This window comes from Anser cygnoides, chromosome 21 (assembly GCF_040182565.1).
Source record: "Anser cygnoides isolate HZ-2024a breed goose chromosome 21, Taihu_goose_T2T_genome, whole genome shotgun sequence".
In the NCBI taxonomy this organism is placed as follows: domain Eukaryota; kingdom Metazoa; phylum Chordata; class Aves; order Anseriformes; family Anatidae; genus Anser; species Anser cygnoides.
In genome coordinates, this window is record NC_089893.1 from 9,433,350 (window position 1) to 9,454,324 (window position 20,975).

Sequence of the window (20,975 nt, forward strand, 5' to 3'; positions counted from 1 at the left end):
GAGGTTGCTCCAATGCAAGTGTTTGCAGACGGATGGGGGTGCCGGGCAGGGAGGAAGCCAAAAATACGGCTGAAAGGGGCTTTACAGGGATAAGAAGGGAAGAAAAATGCAGCCGGTTTCCGTCCCAGGAGCATGAGCGTCTCCATGGTGGGAAAATGGGGAGAAAATGCAGGAAAACCTGGGAAAAAGGGTCTGGATTTAGGTAGAAGTGCAGGAAACAGAAAAAATGCAGATAGGGATGTCGTGCCTGCATTCTCGCCTCTGAGATGTCCTGCCCAGTAAATGCTCAAGTTTCCCACACAAGCTGCATCAGTGCAATTTTTTTTTTCCTTCCAGAAAACAGCCGAAAATATGCACGAGAAAAAAAATGTAAAATATCCCTGTGCTTTTGTAAGACTCCTGGTTAAAGCCAGGGGTGAATTCTGAGCTGAGGGAGCATCAGGGATTTCTGCAGCATCACTTGCTGCATCACCTCCCAGTTATATTTGTATTTATATTATATTCCTCTTTTTTTGGTTCTTTAGGAAGAAAAAGCTTTGCCAGAACCAGTGGCTGCTCGCCTGGCTCCCTGTCGGTGATCCAGGGTGTCTCACAGGTAACTGCAGCAATCCCTTTTGCTTCACAGTTTTGAAAACTACGGTCAAAGTAGTCCTATAGTATGTCAAGTCCTGAAAGCAACCACGGTGAAAGTCTTCAGGTCAAGGCAACCTGCTAAATTAGCATTATTTACCTTATTCATCAGCATTTCACAGTGAAATTTCTCAGTGTAATTGCGTGAAATCCATATGCCATTAATGCTGGTTCCGAGCCCAAAATGTGCCAAGGACACCGGCGTGTGTGTGTGTGTCAGGCTGATCCTAGGGAAAATCGACATCTCCACCCAACGTGTGTGTGTGTGTTACTGATCCTAGTGAAAAATTGACATCTCCACCCAATTTTTAAGCTGCAACAACAGTAGAGCTTCTGTTTTTGTCTGTGATATATCAGACACCATCCACAAAACACTTTTTCAGGGCAAGCCTTCTTTCATCATTTTCTGTGATGAAAATGAGAATGTATTTTTAAAACAACCTCTTTTTGCTAGCTATATTTGTCCAGTTTTGACAATGAAATGGCTGATGACTTTCTGTTGTTTTTTCTTTTTAATTTATTATGGAAAACACACGGATTTTTATGCAGACTCCTTATTTCCAACAGGTAGAGTCACTTGGCGAGCGTGATCACGGTATAAATTACGCTCTGTGTTATATGCTGGTAGCAGAACCAGGTGATTATTACAGCATATTTTTCCTCTGAAAGGCAGCTTTTTCCATCACTTCTTCATTTTTGCACGTTTCCGACAGTGAGGTTGATTGCTTGCACGGCCTCTGCAGTAACAATATTAATGCAAAGCTCCCCCAAACCCATTTTTTAGTATTTTTCTCCCCAGGATGGTCCCCTTGGTGAGGGGAGCTTTGCAATGTTGGTTGTAGCTCTTGTAATTGATGGTTCAACTTGTTTTCTTATTTACCACTGACCTCCCCATCTCTGCCCCATCTTTGGGAAGAGGAATAAACATGCAATTTGCTTTTCCAAAACCAAGAAATACCAAATCCTTCCATTTTCAGGTGAAGAGATCACAGCAGCCACAGCATACAGGAAAAACAAAACAAAGCAAAACAAACAAACAAAAAAACAACACAAAGTGCTCTTCACAGCAGCATTTCCTCTAAATTCCCTAAAACGAAGAAAAAATGCTTGAGCAACCCCCTCAATAGGATAAAAAAGAAGGTGTTTGGATGGCAATGGTCCCAAGGGCCCCCATATGCAACATTTTAAAAGAAAATGGGGGCGCAGAAGGGACAGGGAAAGGTATAGGGGATGTCTCTGTAGGATGCCATGGAAAAGCTCGGCTATTTTAAAAGTCCCTTAAATTGCCCATTAGGACTAAATCGGTGTCCCTGCTCCCTGCTGCGTAAGCGAGAAAGGCACTGCGTTTCGACAGAGAGGCACTAAAAAAATAGGAGAAAGTGGGAAAGAAAAAAAAAAGAAGCTCCGAGCGGAGCAGTGGAGCGAGCAAATGATGACACAGAAGTTGGAGGAGCCATAAAAGCCCCACCGAGGCGTCATTTGCAAAAGTGACCTTTTCCCACCGAAGGAGACAAGCAGAAAGGAGGCCCGGGTGGCTTCGGGGGAGCGTAAAACTCACGGCAAGGCAGCAATTTATTTATTTTACTTGCAGAGAACGGTCTCTATTTTTTTTCCTGGGGGGGATTTTCTGTTTTTGCAGCGACACCGGGATACAAATGGTGGAGAAACACAGCAGGGCCAAGCTTTGCAGCAAATGCCCCTTTCAAAATGGGGAAAAAATAATGATTTCCCATAAAAGCCCTAAAAAACTGCCTTAAACATGGTGCCAGTTCAGTGCTTCATCCAGATCATTCACGTTCAGTCTCTGCAGATGGTCACTGCACCCCAAATCAGAAATATGGATTTACCCCCAAAAAGTTTGCAGTAGGCTGTGAGGAGTGGGACCGTCCCCAAAATCTGACCTCAGTAAAGCCCAAATCCCCACATCCAGCACATTGGGGTGCTCCGTCTGAGTTTCTCTTGGAACAAATTCCTGTTCTTATAATAGCTAACTCTGTAATGACGCTTGGAAAGGAGGTTATTTGACCCCTTGGAGCAACATTGTAGATGAAGTCTTTTTTTCCCTGAGACGGATTGCCAAAAGTGCCGTAAAATCAATCAAAATGCCATTCAAATTGCCTCAAAAGACACTTTACTGCAAAATATCGACACTGCACTGGGAGACTGGACTTGACGGGGGCACTCATTGCATCAACAGAGGCAAGACGCACACCCCAAGAATGCCACCAAGAAAACCCTGCAACCCCAAAATGAGGCAAAAAATGGGGGAAAAAACAACAACAACAAAAACACAAGGGGGTTTTCCCCAGATCCTTTAATACTGCAACCTGGGATGCAGTGAGAGGGGTTTCATTTTTGCCAGTCTCCAAAATGAAGAGTTTGGGATGAAATATTTTATACTGATCATATTTAGCAAGGCAGGGTAAATAATGCATGGGAAGATGAGCTGGGCTGGGGGTTACAGAGAGTTTTTTGGGGGGGCACAGGTGCTGGGGGACACTCACCTGTGGGGTGTCTTGGTAGGGAGGAGGGGGCACCGTCTGGGTGGCCATCATCGTCAGAGCCGGTGCCGGGGAGACATGGTGCATCCTGGGTGGGAGTCACATCGAGAACCTGAGGGCAAGAGAAATGCTGCTGGATTAAGGGGAAAACTGTTCCCCAAACCCTCCCAAAAGTAAAAAAAAAAAAAAGACAGAAAGGAGAGGTAACATCCCTCACATGAGCACACAGTGCTCCCCCAGCTAGTCCCTGGAACAAACACAAGATGACTTGATGACCCTTAACTTGATGATTCATTGAGATCTGCGATTTTGGATGAGAAATGCCTCCAGGGCAAAGTGAAGAGGGCTATTGGTGAGGTGACCTTCCCTGGGGAGTGGCCAGGTGAGAGCAGAGCTCTTGGAAATGATGGCTGCAATTGGTGGAGCTCATTGTGATTTCCCCCATGTGAACCCCGGTGCATCCAGGGCTTTGCTTTCCACCCCTTACTCCTATAGCTATGTGCCTATATGGAGACTTCCATTCCCTTTTCCAGTTATTCCTCCTTTTGGGAAGTGGGAAGGGAAGTCAAAAATGCAAAGTCTTCTCTTTCCTGAAACTACATACCAAAAAAAAGAACAACCTAAAAAATGATGTCTCTTCGCCTTTTGCCGCCATGGAGTAATGCTGTATGCTCAACCCATTGCACACTCAACTTATGTTGAGTATCCGATGTTGGGTTGACCAACCCAGTTGCCTCTTATGTTGAGTTGACTGACCCCATGGCAATTGAACACACAGAAATGAGGAAAGTAGATTCAAATCCTTGCTTGATTTGAGCTAGGGAGAGAATCCTGATTGCACAGGGTTGCACACCCCAAATGGACATTCCTGAAGCCAGGGGCAGGCTGAGATATGCTCTCCCCTCAACCTCTCCTGAAGTTGCCGTTCTTTCTGCAAATGCATACCTATTTGGGGGGGGGGGGGGGGGGGGGGGGGGGGGAGAGGATGGAACAGAGTTTTTTTGGAGATATCTTCAGGCCCCATGACAACGGGCAAAGAAGAGAGACACTGGGACGGGACAAATATGCAGAGGAGCTTTTGGCTGGACACTATCTCCAAGGTAGACCTGATGGCCAAGAGCAACCAAAGAAGCAGGTCTTTGCTCAGAAATGCCTCTTTTCTTATGATTTGGTTGCAGATGGAGGGTGGCTTCAAAAATCAAGCCAATAAACTTGCTAAAATAAATAAATAAATAAACAAGCAAGCAAACAACAAGCCAACCAACCTAAAAAAAAAAAAAAAAAAGCAACCCACCACCATCCTGGGTCCTCTCTGAGGCTCTGAGCTCTGTATTGAGAAAATTCACAAAGCCACCTGGCGAAATCTCCCCAGAGCTTCCAAAGGTGCATTTCTCCCTGCAAAACAAGGCACAGCTCATTTTTGTCAGAGATGATATCTCTCAAAGGCTTCGCCTGGTCGCTCTGCCTGTCATTGAGCTGTGCTGGCTTCTCATCTGGAGAGGAGCCCCATGCAAAGTCCTCTGATATTGCCAACGGATCTACCAGTAAGTAGCGATAGAGCTGCTTCTCCAGTGCAACGCTGACCTGCGGGAAGAAATGTTCTCACCCAGGGCACAAGAGCAGAGGTGGGTTTGGAGTCTTCAGATCAGTCCCCACAGTCATTCAGCGGTAGATCTGCAATATTCTAGTCTTCTTCATGAGGCTTTGGGCTTTATAGGAACCACAGGGCACCAAGAGCACAGGTGGCCATGCCCATGTGGAAAGCTGAGTGCTGTCTACATGGCACAAGTGTCAACCACCCTTATTGTTTTGAATGAATAATTAAAAAAAAAAAAAAAAAGCAATGTGTAATTACTTATCACACACTTTGCACTAGTATGGTGCCCCACGAATAGCTTATTAGGAGAGCACACCCAAAATGCTGTGCATTGGGAAGGCAGAGTGGGGTCCTTGCATGACACAAACATCTTGAAGGCGGCTATTGTATTTATGGGATTAAAACCCTAGAATCATAGAATCTCCTGAGTTGGAGAGGACACATGAGGATCATTGAGTCTAAGTCCTGAAATGATGCTTTTTATCTTTTTTTCCTCTAGCAAAATTATCGGCTCCTTGCAGCTTAGAATCTGTGGGGTCAGATGTTAAAATTCGGTTTGCGGCTCAGGCATCCCCATCCTCAAGAGGCAGTGCAAAAGCCCCTGGGGGAAATGGCCTCACCAGAAATAGCTGCAGCCGGGAGAAAAGCAAAGAGCTCAGCATTCTGCCAGTCCAGACATCTTGGTGGGAGGCTAAAAAAATAGAACACACACCCAGAGACGGATATTTTGGGGGAAAAACCCTGCTTAGCATCTATTGTTCATGCTTGGAGCAAGCCTACCTTTAGCAGGCCGCAATTTATTACAGGGTGCGGGCTTTTTGGCTGAATATATTCCCAGAAGGTGGCAGTCCGGAGCCCAATTTAATTGCTGAATATCATCTAACCTGCTCACTAAATCAAGCCGTTCTTTGAGGCTTTAAGGGCGTTGATTTGTTTGGAGAATAGGACTTATAGCCAAATATAAAAGGGGATAAAAATGAGAGACAGCTGTTGCTGATAGCGGTATATTTATCTCAGGGAAACAAATGCACTTGGGCGCCGTAAATATCCGGGGAAGTGGCTGGCGCCCACGGGAAGTGCCGGACGGGTGCCTTGTGTGGGAGCCCCCAGCCATGAATCTTGGGATAACGGTGCAAAGCTGTCAGCACTTTCCTGCAGCCCCAAAGATTTACTGGCAGCGAGGCACTTCTTCTAAGTACAGGGACGGTTCAAAAGCTGCTATACTATGCATTAATCCTTATTTTTTTAACATCTTTCCCCCCCCCCAAATGATTTTAAGTGAGTGAGCTCTTTGCTATAGTCATCCAGATGACGAAAAGAGAAACGGGAGGATGCACAGAGCAACACCCAACCCTACCAACACCTTGCAGACCAGCTCAAGCAAATGGTCACATCTTGGGCGATCAGTGAATTTTCAGGGAGCCGACGAGGGCAAGAGTAATTGCAGCCCCCTCACAGGGCATCATGTGGAGCAGAGAATTTTTGAGCAATAAAGTCAATAAATGCTCTTTTCATTTCCAGAAGGGGCAGTACTTTAGGTTTTGGCAGCAACCTGAGATCAAAGTATCCTAAATTTCCTTATGAAATAAAAAATATTTCAGCTACCACTGAAACATTGCCATTGAATTGGAAATGTATTTCCCGAAGAGCTTGTGTCTACCTAAAAGAGTCGCAGCTCAGAAAGATTTATAGGCTGCTTTTTGCCAGCCATATATTATCTCCTCTTTCAAATTAAAATAATTACAATGAGTTGAGAAGTCATCTTTTCACAGTGGCCGCTGATGCTTCAAAATGTTTAAAAAAATCCGAGTATCGCCAACAGTCGTCTGCCATCCTGGAGGTGAAGAGGAAATAATCCCTGACCTGCGCGATTAGCAGAATTGCTATAAAACTGTATTAGAAATAGCACCGAATGTGAAAAAAAACATGTTGGATTCCACGTTACCATTTTCTGTGGATAACATTAATATTAGCTTTGCAAGATACAACTGTTGTTTCCAAACCAATGGAAAGTAGGGATCATTTTTTCCAGCTAATTCAACAGCTTCTCCCCTGCAGCATGTGATTCATAAGTGAGGATTCAAAGTGGAAAACCATAAAGCCAGGTTTTCATGCATTTCCCTTTCTCTTCCCAAAGTTGCAAAATTATTCAAGGTACTTGACTGTGTTTTTCCAGCCACAGGAAGGTATTTCAGTGTATTAGTGGAAGATTACCTTTCTAAAAGGTGTTTTTTTAAACTGGAGGTTCGCAACGATGGTGTGTTAGTCATGCTCCGCAAGGGGCTACAAGTTTTTTATGCCACTGTCTTCACAGAGGGGTTACGCATGCTGATGTTTATGATATATGCATTCATTATATGTGTATATAAAAGTTAAAATGAAGAAATACGGCTGACAGGAAGGGAGAGGAACCTCCAGAGAACTATACATCTTGCTCTGAAGCACGAGCGAGGACAGGTTCACCCTCTGCGGGTGACAGCATCCCTCTGCTTGCCTGTAAAGTGAATCGGGAGCGACTCTCCACCCCCGAACACTGAATTTCTATCTGCTGTCTGAACCTCCCCCTGCCGCCAACCTTCATTGTCAAAATTCACCTATCTCCCTGAAAGCAAAAGTTTCCAGCTGCAGATGAACACCATCTTTTCACAAGCTGTTAAAGTAACCCCCTACTGCCACCCTGAGCTCACTAAAAACACACCTGATGGTATTAAATGGTCAAAAATGGGGAACAAACACATTTTTCAAGATATTACCCATTCTTAGTTGATTCTCATGATTCCTCTGTACCAAGTGGGCTTGCATGATGCCTCATTACAGATATGTGCCAGAAATAGCACTAGGCCAGCAAATACATATATATATATATATATATAAAATATATTTTAAATGCTGACCTTTGAAATATTCCTGACATCCCATTATTGAGTTATTTCCCAATGCAAAAAAAAATGACAAACCAAGCCTGGGCTTCCGCTGTTGCCATGGTCTAAAGAAGGTTGGGATTTGGTATTTCTTCATGATAAACTCCTTTTCTTCTCCTAGAAAAGTTATTGACTGATACTTAAGCACCAGTAAAAGGGAGAGGGACACGCTGCACTGCTGGGGATGCCAAAAAACACTTGCCGAAAACCAACCGACTTCCCCACAGGATGGGAAATCTCTCCCCTGGCGGGGAAAAGAACGTTTTGCATTTGCAAATCGCCCCCAGCTCCAGCTGCATGGAAAGGAGTAGGTGTGGGAGGGGGGAGCTGCTGTGGTGCATTTCTGATGAGAACAACAATTACTGCTAAATATTTCTCTTCTCTCCGAAGATACCCATCCCCGCTGCCGACTAAAATGCTCCAGGGATATCTCTGCAACATAAACACAAGAATAAAACCTGCAAGAGCCAGTCAGAGCTTTAGTAGACAAGGTTAATGTACCTTGAACGGCAGCATTAAACAACTTTGTTCTTTTTTCAAGTGGAGAGCTGAGATACCTACACACATTTTAAAGTGTTACTTTTATAGAGGGAGACCATTAAAGCACCTTCCAAAAAAAGCTGGCACAGGGAAACATCAAAGAGGCTTCTTCAAAGTAACATGAAAATACTTGAATTTTGGGCAATACAGCCCCTAGCCCAGCAAAAGTTCCCAAAAGAGCAGATTGAGAGTTTTTTTCGGAGGGCAAATTGAAAGCCTTTGAAGTGAAATGTAGCTGATGATCCCAAAAATGCGCACACTTCTTCTTGCCGGACATGAATTGTCCGGTAAAAGGTTCTGATTACTTGGAGAGTATTAACAAAAATAGGGAGCGAATTAATTTTCTAACAGTTCTTCGCTGCAAGCAATTAACTGTGAATAATTTATGATCAAAATCTTGCCCGATGCTTTCAAAACTTGCCTTGCACACTTCACTTTTGACTGCAACCTGCTAATCCCATGACAGAGGAACTGCTGCGCAGCCACATTTCCAGCACCCAAACACCAAATTTTGATCCCACACCAGTCCCAAAATGGGAAGGTTTCACCCCAAAGTCCCAGCCAGGTTCAGACCTTGTCACAAAGCTTTTTGGAGGTCAAAGTTAATCCTGTTCAGCAGAAGTTTAACTGTCAGCTACATTTTTCCATCCTGCAGTCCATCACCAATTTCTCAGCCGGCGCAAACATTGCAAAGCATGGATCATACCAGCACTGGTGCAAAAGCCAACCCTGATGCTCCAAAGATCCTGGCAAAGATCTGACCACAAACTACGCAGTCAGGAGCAGATAACAGGCAATGGCTTTTTGCAACCATTGCTGCAGCCCATAAACATCCCGTGAGTGACAGTGCAGTTTGTAGTAACACCTTTTTGGGGTGTCCATGCTTGCAGTTTTCACACAAATCTCACAACACCTCTGTGAATGATTACAATGAGTAAATGCCAGTGGAAACCCACTTTTTGGTCAGATTGCAGGAATTGGATTAAAACAGCCCACCTACCCTGACTTCAGAAATGCGGGCGGCGAGACATGCACAGGAACCAAAGCAAAGATTTCCCTGGTTGTGGAAAGCACCAAAAGCAGCGTAATGCTATGGCACACCTATAAAACCCTTTCCTCACTCAAAGCTGCCTTGTTTCTTACTAAATTCTGCTAACACGCTTGTGAATTTTCCCTTTGGGAGAGGGAAAGAAATCCCTTTGGAGCCGGCTGTTTTCTTCTTTCCCATATGGCAGATAAATCAGAGCTCCCAACTCGCTGAGTTTCTGCTTCACATCCCTCTCCTGCAGCTCTCCGTCTTCTCCCTGTCTTGCCTCCCCCATGGAAATGGGTGTGGATTTTTACTTTTTTTTTTTTTTGGTAACTGTATAATTCCTGATGAGAAATGGCTCTCCAGACCACAAGACACAGTGAGGTTTTCCTTGACAAAAAGAAATTCCAGGCTTTCTGGCATCAGCAGAGTGCTGTCCATGTCCCAGAACCAATACATTGCAGCTTCTGCTACTGAAACTCAACCCAGACATCAATGATTGTGATGTGAGCCACTAGATTAATTGCCCCAATTTAAATATCTTTCATTTGCCCATTTGAAAGCTTTTCTTTCCCCATATTTCCAGCCTTCATGACATAAGAGCAGTTTGAGACATGACATGGTGATTTATACAGTCTCCAGCTAACTAGGGAGTTACAAATAGTTTTGAGCTCCTTTAAGCATGTTTGATATTTAATACAGTCTCTTCTCCATTTACTCTAAATGGTAGACCCCAAAATATGTGAGATAGCATATGAAAAAAGCCTGGTTTGAACTCAGCCCAATAAATGAAATGTGTACAAAACAAGACTGCGAAGTGTTTAGGGTGTGAAATGTGCCATTTTTTTTTTGTACAGTGAAAAAAGGCACAACCTGGCCTCAGAGCTGCATCTCTACAGTTGTGCAGGCTTCAGGAGGAAAGTGGAAAAGGGGTTGTGCCTGGAAAGCATGGGGGCCAAGGGGAAACACCGTCTCAGAAGGTGGTTTTGGAGTAGATAATTTCTATCATTAACTGCCGAGAGCAACATCAGCCTTCTGCTCCAGAAGGTATCGAAGCATGCGCTCAGCATCATGTCTTTCCGTACCTTCAGTGGGATATGTCTGCATGCCCTCGCCACAGTCTGCTGCATATATTGGGTCTGGCCTCCTTGCTGGAGGCCAGGCTGTGTCCTCCATGGGCATGTGCTCATGTTTTCCATAGCCTTGGCTTCCTCCAGAGGAGCAACCCAACGTCCCCAAAGCACACTGTAGGGCACTGAGCCCTATAAGCACCAGGCAGCTCACATCAAAATGCTCATTGCAAAAACAGCATCAAGGCATGGAGGATCGCCCCCAAAAGAAGTCCATGTGGTGACCCCAAGCCCTCATTATTAACCAGAGAAGCGTTTTCAAGGTCAACCCAACCTGCACCTTTAATAGAAATGGGGCAAACCCACATCTGATCTGGAATTATGAGAAATTCAGCCACTTCATCACACACTTAATGCCATTTTTTTGGCCGAGGGAAGGTCACTGGTGAAAACTGGGGGTAAAAGGGCAGTCCAGGGAAAATAGTCCTGCCATTATTGGCTGCCATTTATTAAAAGTGCTGTCAGAGTAGGCAAAACTCAAAGAAAAGAAGCCAAAGGTCTTGCACTGTGCTCTGCCATGCAGCAAACCAAGTAAAGCTTCACTTTGAGCTGGAAGAACAGAAATAGCTTTGGGGTTTTCCCCTGAGATGCTCCCACTCTAATCTTCACTGATTTAGGAAGAGATAAAGCACCTTTCCAGGACATTTACACAACTCAAAAGGAGCACCTCCGTTTTCAGTCTATTTTGTTAACGACCAAAGATTTCTCTTTGCTCCGTTAGGAGGAAAGTTGCAGCCAACCAAGATTTATTTTCTTTGTCACCCTCCGGGTGCTTACAGTTTTGGCACAGAGCAAACACATTTGTCACTCCGTCAAGCCCTAATTTTAGTGATTGGGGCTGACTAAAGAACTGTGAGACCCTTGGTTTCATGTACATCTTATTTTAAGCTCTGTGTTTAAGTTATTTTTAACTGGTGACCATTTCTCCATATCCTACTGATCTGCCAATATTTTGCAGTGATAACACCCATATTTTGGGTATTTTTACATAGAAATCTGTGTTTTACTCTAGGCTAGCCATGGCTTTATGGCTTTTAACAACGTGTTCTCAATACTTGAGCTTTAAAGCAAGATTCCCTGCACTGCCTGATTTCTAAAATAAATAACAGAAAACTCAGCAAAAATATATAATCCCCCTCTAAATGCTTATGGAAGAAGGGAAGAGGCAACATAATTACAGGGGTACCAGAAAAGAGCAGAAATCCCCCAAATAAAGCCCCACTGAGGTCACAACTCACCATGTCCCAGTCAATTAATACATATCATTGCCCAATTAATATAAAATGAAGCCACTTTACCGTTTGGGGGGTGCTCAGGGAGCTGCTGTCCTTCAGGTGTTCTCCCCCAGCCCCAAAAGCAAGACTTCTGGGTATGGGTCACAACCTGGGAAAGTAAACAGTGAAATATTGAATACTGAAAGAAAACAATGAAATGAAAAGATTAAACATTAAGCAGAGGATGAAGCTTTCTGTGCTAGGTCCTTTGGCATCATCAGTGAAGCCACTGTGGCCATCGTCGATAGGCAAGTCTGCTCTTATAGCATGTTTTTTGCAGGACGGGGCAGAAAGCAGAACCAAGGAAAATACAGGTGGGAATAGCCCCTTGGAAAAGCTTTCCCCCCTGGGAAAGCTGGGCCAGTGGCTGAGCTAGATCAGACCCCAGGGACATGCCCAGGCAGCTCTGGACATCTCCAAGGAAGAGCAAAAATAAATCAGAGTTTTAGGGGGCGAACCAAGATGTGTCTGGAAAATGAAGACGTGCTTGTTGCCAGTATATCCACAAAGGAATATCTGCCAGTATGTCCTGTCCTGTCCCTTGCTGCTCCTCAGTGGTGGCAAACCCCCGGCACGGGATCTCACAGTGGATTAGCAGTACGATCTGGGTCTGAAATGGAGAAAATAGGGGAAAAGCTGTGAAGCTGCTGCTGCTGTTGGCCATGCCCCTGTTTTGCACTGGCTGTCACCATCCCTGGGGTTAATTATAATCATTGCTTGAGTGTAAATATGCCTTTTACACTCCAGCTCAGACAGCGTGAATTAGGAAAAAAACATTAATTCAAAAACAAGGAGAGCTGGATCAAGAGGTTATTTAATAAGCAAAAGTCCATACAAATGTTAGAGGTGATGCTGCATCTCCCAAGGATCTGGTCTTTAAGGAGGCTGAGATTGGGATTTCTAGGTCCATCCAACCAGATCAAGTGGCAAAATTTCCGTGCCTAAATGGGATTTAGCTGCCTAACCCACTTAAGCATGTCTGCAAATTACTGTATTTCTCAGTTCAGCTTTAATTATCTCACTAAATGCCTTCACAGATCTCCCTCTCTGCAGTGCTTCCCATGTCAAAAAAAAAAAAAGAAAAGAAAAAGGAAAAAAAAATTTAAAAAGGAAAAGAAAAAAGAAAAAAGAAAAGGGAAAGGGAAAGGGAAAGGGAAAGGGAAAGGGAAAGGGAAAGGGAAAGGGAAAGGGAAAGGGAAAGGGAAAGGGAAAGGGAAAGGGAAAGGGAAAGGGAAAGGGAAAAACAACAACACAGGAGAAGGTCTGTAAGGGCAACTTAAAATTTGGCAAATTGGTGCTAGTCCTTGGCAAGACAGTAACCAGAGACCCACCAAAATCAAGAAAAAGATATGTGTTGCCTAAAACCTTCACGTCAGACAAAAAGTTGGACTGAGTAATGACTGGCATGGCCATGAATGCCTTTTGCGTGTTTTCTGAAAAAAAAAAGTGAGCAAAGTGCCATTCCTGGAAACCTGGACAACATCGAGGCCTCCAACAGATACTGGAAGCAAGTGGGTTATTTCAAGGCAAAACCAGGCAGTAGGAGACAAAACTCCTCAGATCTCTGAGATATATACACAGATATACATCACCTCTAGATATTACCTCTATCTTAGGTGATAAATATCACCTAAGATCTCCAATATATGTCTGATATATCTACCTTGATATAAATCACCTCTAGAGAGCTCCTCAGATGTCCAATATATGTCTGATATATACATCTATGATACATGCCACAGGTCTGGAGCTCCTAAAATGTCCAATATATATCTGATACATGTCCCAATATGTATCATATCCATCACCACTAGAGAGCTCCTCAAATCTCCAATGTATGTCAAATACATCTACCATGCTATATATAACACCTCTACAAAGCTCCTCAAATCTCCATTAAACATCTGCATCCCTTGATACACACCACCTCTGGAAAGCTCCTCAGATCTTCAATACGTCTGTCTGCCTCGATATATGTTACCTGGTACAGAGCTCCTCAGATCACCAACATATGTCTAGCATCCCTTGATGCACTGCATCCCAGTGCTCAGATCCTGAATGTACATCTGATATATGTGCCTCAATACACATCACCTCTAGAGAACTCCTCGGACCTCCAGTATACATCTGATATATGCACTGGGTGTGTATCACCTGGTGGAGCACTCCTCAGATCCTCAGGATCCACCCAGTACATCTACCGTGCCACACACCACCACTGGGGAGCTCCTCCAGTCTGCACCACATGCCTGCGGTACGCATCTTCAACACGTCACCGGCAGAAAGCCGCACCTCGCCTGGTGGGAGAATCACGACAGCCATTCCCTCTGGTTGTAATTCTACCCCAAGTCCCCTGTAATAACAGCACTCACTCTTTCGTGCCTTCACACACTGTATCCACGATTGCAGCCAAGGGTACAGAAGAGGAGGGGCCATGGGGAAGGTCTCACAGAAAGTGCCATTCCCAGAAAACTCGGCGACATTGAGGCCTCCAGATGTTGGAAGCAAGTGGGTGATTTCAAGGCAAAACCAGGCAGAAACAGCCCAACAGTGATAATGCAAAATAGCTGTTTGTACAGAGTGTTTCAGTATCACGCATGTGATTTCTCCACCCAACCTCCCAAAACACCATCTGACTTCCCAACACTATTGTTTGAGCACACAGTTCTGAGTCCGCTCTTGCTGCAAAACCTTCTTCTTCCATCCAGAAATTGGACCCAAAACCTCCAAACATGGAAACCTTGGTGAAGGAGCAGAAAGGGCAAGAAGCCTCTTGACTCCTCAGGCACGTGTAAGTCCTGCCAAAAGGTTTAGAGACTTAATCTGGGCTATGCTAAACACTCAGATGGGTCTTGAGTTCCCAAACTCTCCAACTGCAACAGCAGCTTAAATATCATTAAGGATATTTACGATCAGAAATAAAAAACCAATGGGCTCGTGCCTTGGAAGAGCATGCAAGGGCTGACGCCAAATACCCGTCAAGGACCCAGGACTTGACCTGCTTTGGATTTGTCCTGACAGTGTTACAAAAACTTTGTATTTTGCAGCAATCTGTCATCCCTGTAGAGTCTTTTTTCCTCCCATGGGAGAGACTTTTGTCATCTGGGCTTGCTGCAGGAACAAAACATGAGAACTGGAAGAAAAGGAGCAGATAAATAGGGCTTTGCTAGTGCTAAAATAGCTATGGCAGACTCTGCAGTCCCCAGCGATGCAGATTTTCTTCTTTGGAGGTGATCAGGGCTGAGATCTCGGATGCTGCATGTACCTGCACTGACAGGACATAAACACAGTGTTTGTGTAGTTTCTGCACAAAAGATGCAATTTTTGTCCCTGTCACAAAGAGCGCAAATAGCCAACCCCACCAGCAACATTTCTCCAAACACCCTTGCAAAGGGAGATAAGTCTTTTTCAGCCAGCACACACTTTCAGCAACTTCAAAACGCATCCTTTGAAGTTTAGCAGAGGCCTTTGAAGTCCTCCTGATGCAGGAGGAATGGAGGGGATGCCTCTCCAAGATGTTTCACTGCAGGCAACACAAGCTGCTGAGACACACGGTGTCGTGGGTACCCACTGTCACACGGAGCATCCGCAGGAGGGTTACAAATGAGACACCTGTCAATGGCAATAATATGACTGCATCATGTCATTGCATGGATTGCATCAATGGCAATCCCCCAAACACCCTAAATCCCCATCTTCCCAACCTGAATGACATACAACAGCGGAGATGGGATCCCAGGTCAGGTATCAGCATCCCGGGACCTCAGCCTGTACCCAGGCTGCAAACAAATGGTCCGCTAGAGCATCTCTGTTAATAAACATCTAAATAAGGGTAAGGAAATGCTAATTAAGATGATATTTAGTTAGAAAAAAAATATTCCAGGATTTTTGCAAAAAATCTAGGGTTTTTAAGCTCTGACTGAAGATGTTTTCTGGCAAGTTGCCTTGCTTCCAGGGTGAGCAGATCACAATGCTTCCAATGTCAGCAGGTCGGTGCTGTTTAATTGCAGCTATTGGTTTTTAACAAATTTAATACCAGCTCCTTTGACCTGAGTGAAAATAACAAACGGTGAAGTCCCCCTAATAATGCTTTGCTGAATTATTTTTATTACCCACTCTACACTTAGGAGTCTGTTGCAAGCTGTGCCGGCCCCAAACTCTACATCCGTGGTGAAAACCAGAGAAACCCTGTATACGTGCAAAACAGTATAAAAGCTCAAATTTCAGGTTTACTCTTTTAGGAGCTCCAGCCTTACCCAAGGGGTGATCATGGCTCCCCAAGCACAGTCATGCAGCTCCAACAGCCAGTGCAATCTGGAATGAGGAGCATTGCAAAAAAACCTTTGATTTGTGTGTTTTTTTCCCAGCTGTGCAATTTCTATTCTAACTTCAGCAGCCTCCGAACATGGTTCAGAGCTGCAAGGTGGGGACGCTTGAAGGCGCAAAGAGCAATATGGCATTTTCATCCTTCCACCTCCCCAGATCCACAGGCTAAACCTGATGAGGCCTAACCTGTTTCATTGCTCAGATGGTAAAGAGAGCAAAAAGATTTAAAACATGCTAAGATGCATGCAATATTTCTGCACTTGCACAACAGTGAAGCCATGGCACCCAGCACCATGGTGAGACGCAGTCCAGGATATGAGCCAGTTGAGTCTACCAGCAGAGCCCAGCCCCTCTATAGGCGATTTGCATTATCCTGGGGGGGGCACGTATGGAAGTACTGGAAACCACCCCCTGTGCACGTGTGCACATCTGGGCATGGGGAACAAAAGCATCACACCGATAAATAATGGAAAGTCAAAGTGCCCTGCAGAAGTGGCACCATACTGTTCAGCCTCAGGCGAGATGGAGGAAAATTCGGTGCCCATGAGGTCTGGAACAGTGGGATTAATAACACATCAATTTTAATGCAGGGTGGTTTTTTTTTGTTTTGTTTTTTGTTCTCCCCTCTGCCCCCCCCCCCTTTTTTTTTCTGCTTCACAAACAGCAAAGTGAATGTTTGAGCATCTCTGCGGGGGGTTAATGAGGACTCTGATTAGTTATTCAGATTTGCCGATGTTGCCTCCATCCATCCTCAGACAGGGAATAGCAGGAAAGGGTTTGCAGAAAAGCTCTTAAAGACAACCTGCGTGGCTTTCACAGCCTGACTGTCTACAGGTCTGGGGGAATTCAGGCTGCAGGACTTCTCAAAAACCCTAGTGCCAGCTTTAGGGCAGAAAAGCACATCGGGAAGATGTACGGATCATTTGTGGGGGAATCAGAAAAACTCCTGTGATACAATACATGTTGGGCAATGCTGATTCCTTCAAAGACTTGAGGGAAAATATTTGGATTTTTTTTTCTTTTTCACATGAAAAACAAATTATTGAGTGCTTTTAATCAAATTTTGTACAATTATAGTGTGAGCCATATGAACAAAAAAGATGGAGGCATGGAAAGAAGGAAGGAAGGAAGGCAAGCAGGCAGGCACTGTCCCAAGAGCTGCCACCAGACTGCAAAAATGCAGCATCTTCCAGTGTAGCAATATTTTACACAGTCTCATGTAATAAAGTGTTAACAAAGTGCTTTATGTCCTTGCACAAAAGCAAGTAGCTCACCTCTTCGTTTCTTGGCACAGAAATTCATTAAACGGGTTGAGCTCACTCGCCACTGAAGAGTTTGGGGGGTTTATTTCCAGATTTACACTTTTGTCATTCACCTGCATCAAAAAAAGGAACCTGAGCAAGTAGATAGCAGGTACCTGTAAAGATGCTGCAAAAAGGTTTGAAGGAGGGAGCTGGAGTGGCATTTTGTAGCACTGCAAAGGGGTTTAGTCAAGCAAGCTGGGCACTATTCTAGTATTCACAGGTGTGGTCAATATGCAATATTTTAGGGCTAGACACAGTGGTGACAATACTGTCTCAATGGTGAATTTGTCCCAACAATGAACACTTTATTTCTAGTCCAGTGGAGAGACCAAGTTGGTTCTTGCTTTGATAGAAAGCATCACTCAACTTAGTGCTCAATGTTTTTTTGGGGGGAAGCTTCTAGGTATCCATATCACTCCCCATGATGCCCACCAGTTCAGCTGGGATGTCAAAAGAAAGACAAACTGGAGCCAAGCAGTCGGTTCTGCAAATGCCAGGCAATGTGCTGGGGCTCCCCAAACCAAACAGGCTCTTTTCCCTGGGATTACCTCCATATGCTTTGTTTCTGTTTTAAATGGCATGCTAATTGTTCTGAATTAAGAGCTCCAGCTGGAGGAGCAAACAAGCAATTTGCAACCTTGAAGATAACACCCAACTCATCTCAAGTGATTTAAGTTTTGGGGGGAAATCACGCCCTTCTGGTTGTGGAGCGTGAATGCTGACCAAAGAAACTGTCTGAACGCATGCGCTTGGGCTAAAATTACATTGCTGACATAATTAATGCACCCATTTAACAGAAGTGGATATTAGCACCCAGCCACAGGAGGAGGTGGGATGGTAAGAAAAGGAAGAAATCACTGCATTTGGCTTTACTTTAGTGAAAACAGATATAAGCTGCCCTTTTCACTGCTGGGCAATTCTAGCAACTACAGGTAGGGCTCATGAGTGTTTTCTCCCCATTTTTTTTTTTAATTTCATTTACATTTTGTTCCACAATATGCATGCTCTCAAAACAAGATATCTTTGAAGCTTTATCTCTTTGCCATTTTTTTTTTCATTTACTGCTAGATACAGGAAGTGAGAGAGAAAGACTGCAATCATTATTTGTTTACAACTTCAGATATTCAACATTGAAGGAAGTGTTTTTTTTTGTTTTGTTTTGTTTTTAATTTAAATAATCTTTTTCAGGAAAAACAATGACCATTTAAAATTATTTCTAGTATCTGCCATGGTGTGGGATTTAAGAAGCAAATTCTGTCCCAACCTCCCTGTCCTGCCATGTCTTGTTTCAAGAGGAACAAACGCTGCAAGTCGTGAAGAAGACTACAGAAATGCTATTTCTCTGAAGTGAATACATAATTGCTGAGGAAATGCAAGAAAAGAAATCCATGATTGTGACTGGGTGTCTGCCACCAGACTGAGGAGAAACTCCTCTTGCTACCCCAGCCAAGGCTGAGTTGGGAGTCAATGTCCATCCACTCCCAACAGCTTTCCGATGGCTGTGACCCATCAGATGACCAGCATAGTGGCCAGAGTCATGGTCCAACGTCTTGATTTTTGGACGTCCAAAGTCCATGGTCTTCTGAAGATGGGGGCAATTCTCCTTGTTTCTCTGTTTCGCAGGTAACTAAGGGTTTAATTGCACCACGAAGAGGGAAGCGAAGGCAGTCTTCAGTATGGACATTAAAACATTGGTGCAACTCTTGAGGAAATCCCTCTGCAAGGATGGGAGGCACCTCCAAAATGCAGCCCCAACACCCAAGGCTATGAGCAACACTACTGGGACTCAGGCAGCCTTGAAATCCCACGGCCAAGCCATGATATCTGTTGGCCTCCCATCTCACGTATAGTGTACCAGGAGAAGTGATAAATCATTTTGGCACACTTACTGGGAATGGCAGCCCTCGATAAAAGACCAAAACTCAAGTGAGGCAGCCTGACACTGCACTATTCCCAGCGCACTCTGTTACGCAGATTAATCCTTCTTGATGGAGAATTACAATTAGGGCTCCATCTTAAGGAGATATCAGCAATCAGATATCTTATCAAATGCCAGCTCAATTATTCAAATAATCCCTGGCTCTAGATTTGGGGGCTGTTTAGGGAAAGTGGTCCGATTAATGTGCTGACGCTTCCCCATCACGTCCGACATTCTCAACTTCATGTCTGATTACAGAATTTGCATTCAATTTAATTTTTCCATCTGGAGTAAATGAATAATCCGAGTACCTACCCCATCCTTAATTACATTTGTTAAATTAAAAACTGGGATGTGAGAAATTTAAATGCATGTAGCTTTGCGGCCAGACAAACTGCACATTCAACCTGCCGTCTCCTGCTCCAATTTCTTTCCTTTCCCCTCAGCCATGCATCAAAGAAATTACAACTAGAAAACAAAAATTCTTTATAAATGATGAAACAATAGATGATCTTTTGACATTTCCAGCGCTGTTTGCAGGGGAATGAGATAAAATGTAATAAATTCATATACTTCTGTGTGTTTCTTGGCTCCAGCAGCTAAAATTTCCATCTCTTTATGCAGGAGTCCTGGGGAGCAGAAATCCTTGATAATGCCAAACAATTCGACACTTTATTTTCTCTTTACTCCACACCACGCAAAACACAGGCTTCAAGCTGCCAGCTGCTGGGAGTGAAACCAGATGCCACATCCCTTTTCCATATGGAAACAGAAATCACCCCGTCTGGGGGTGTTTGTGATTGCAGCACTCTATGACCCTGGGGCTGCTACCAGCATCCAACAAAGCCTCCCCTCGACAACAAAAAATAATAATATTGCAATGTTGCAGTTATAATTCCTTGCCCCCAGTCCAGTTCAGACCAGACCCTGGTATCACCTGCTCTGGACATTAGCAGGGAAGATTTGGCCTAAGCCACCAAATTTCCTAATTTTTAAATGAAAAGATAAACATGGGGGTGGAAATAGAACCATCAAATTTGATGGTTTTTTTAAACAGTTTTGCAGAAGCTTGATAAATTCTCATTCTTTTGGAGGAATGCACCCTGATGAAAAGTGGAAGTGCTGGAATTAATAGGTAGACTCAAGGGGATGGTGAGAAAAGTGTCTAGCCTGATAAAAAGAATAGTTAAACACAAAAATAAAGCATTTACAACTTTGGCTGTGTTAGGAGCAATACTCCACACATCACCTGATGGGAAATGTCAGATAAATATATTTGGATGTTGATTTCTGCTAGATGCCAGTGACAAGTATGTTCAGGGAAGTCTGTTCTTAGCACTCCCAAAGAGTATTTGAATAAAATAACTTGTCTATGGGCAAGTAACTGTGCAATGCTATGATCCCCTGGTTCGGGGCTTGCAAGACTGGTAATAAAACACGGCTAAAAATATTCAGGAAAGCCATGCTCGGTTAAAGCGAGACAGGTGAGAGCTGAGCCAAAAATAGCTCTTCCCTTTGCTCGAGCATGCTCTCAGCTAAGGTGACATTTCTGCACTTCAGGGAAGCTGGATTTGACTCAGCCCCCAAAAAAATCCCCTTGGAGGGGTGTAGCTGGTCGACCTTGGCCCAACCCCGGTGGCAGGATTTGGCCGTTGGAGAAATCCCCTTCACAAGTGGGCGGCTCCGATGCTGTATCGTGGGCGCTGAGGTTCATCTTCCTTTCTTCTGCTTTGTTTTGAGTTAACAGTTATGGTGCCGGAGGAGAAAACATCATGTTTTAGCAATGAGGTCCCCAGTGAGTCTC

General features: G+C 44.2%; 1 protein-coding gene across 8 annotated transcripts in view; it reads right to left on the reverse strand.

The window, feature by feature from the left end:
* The window catches only part of PKNOX2 (PBX/knotted 1 homeobox 2), an 87,748-nt gene that overhangs the window by 24,578 nt on the left and 42,195 nt on the right, over positions 1-20,975 (reverse strand). For 3 of the 8 annotated variants that reach the window (XM_048063255.2, XM_066981296.1, XM_066981292.1), the window contains exons 3-4: positions 11,648-11,732; positions 3,135-3,243 (exon numbers count right to left, since the gene is read on the reverse strand). In XM_048063255.2, coding sequence (XP_047919212.2) covers positions 3,135-3,218 — 84 coding nt within the window. In that variant the 5' untranslated portion in view covers positions 3,219-3,243; positions 11,648-11,732. Of the gene's footprint in view, positions 1-3,134; positions 3,244-4,425; positions 4,527-11,647; positions 11,733-12,081; positions 12,234-20,975 lie in introns of all 8 variants that reach the window. The other 5 variants (XM_066981298.1, XM_066981295.1, XM_066981297.1 and 2 more) reach the window with 4 other exon arrangements.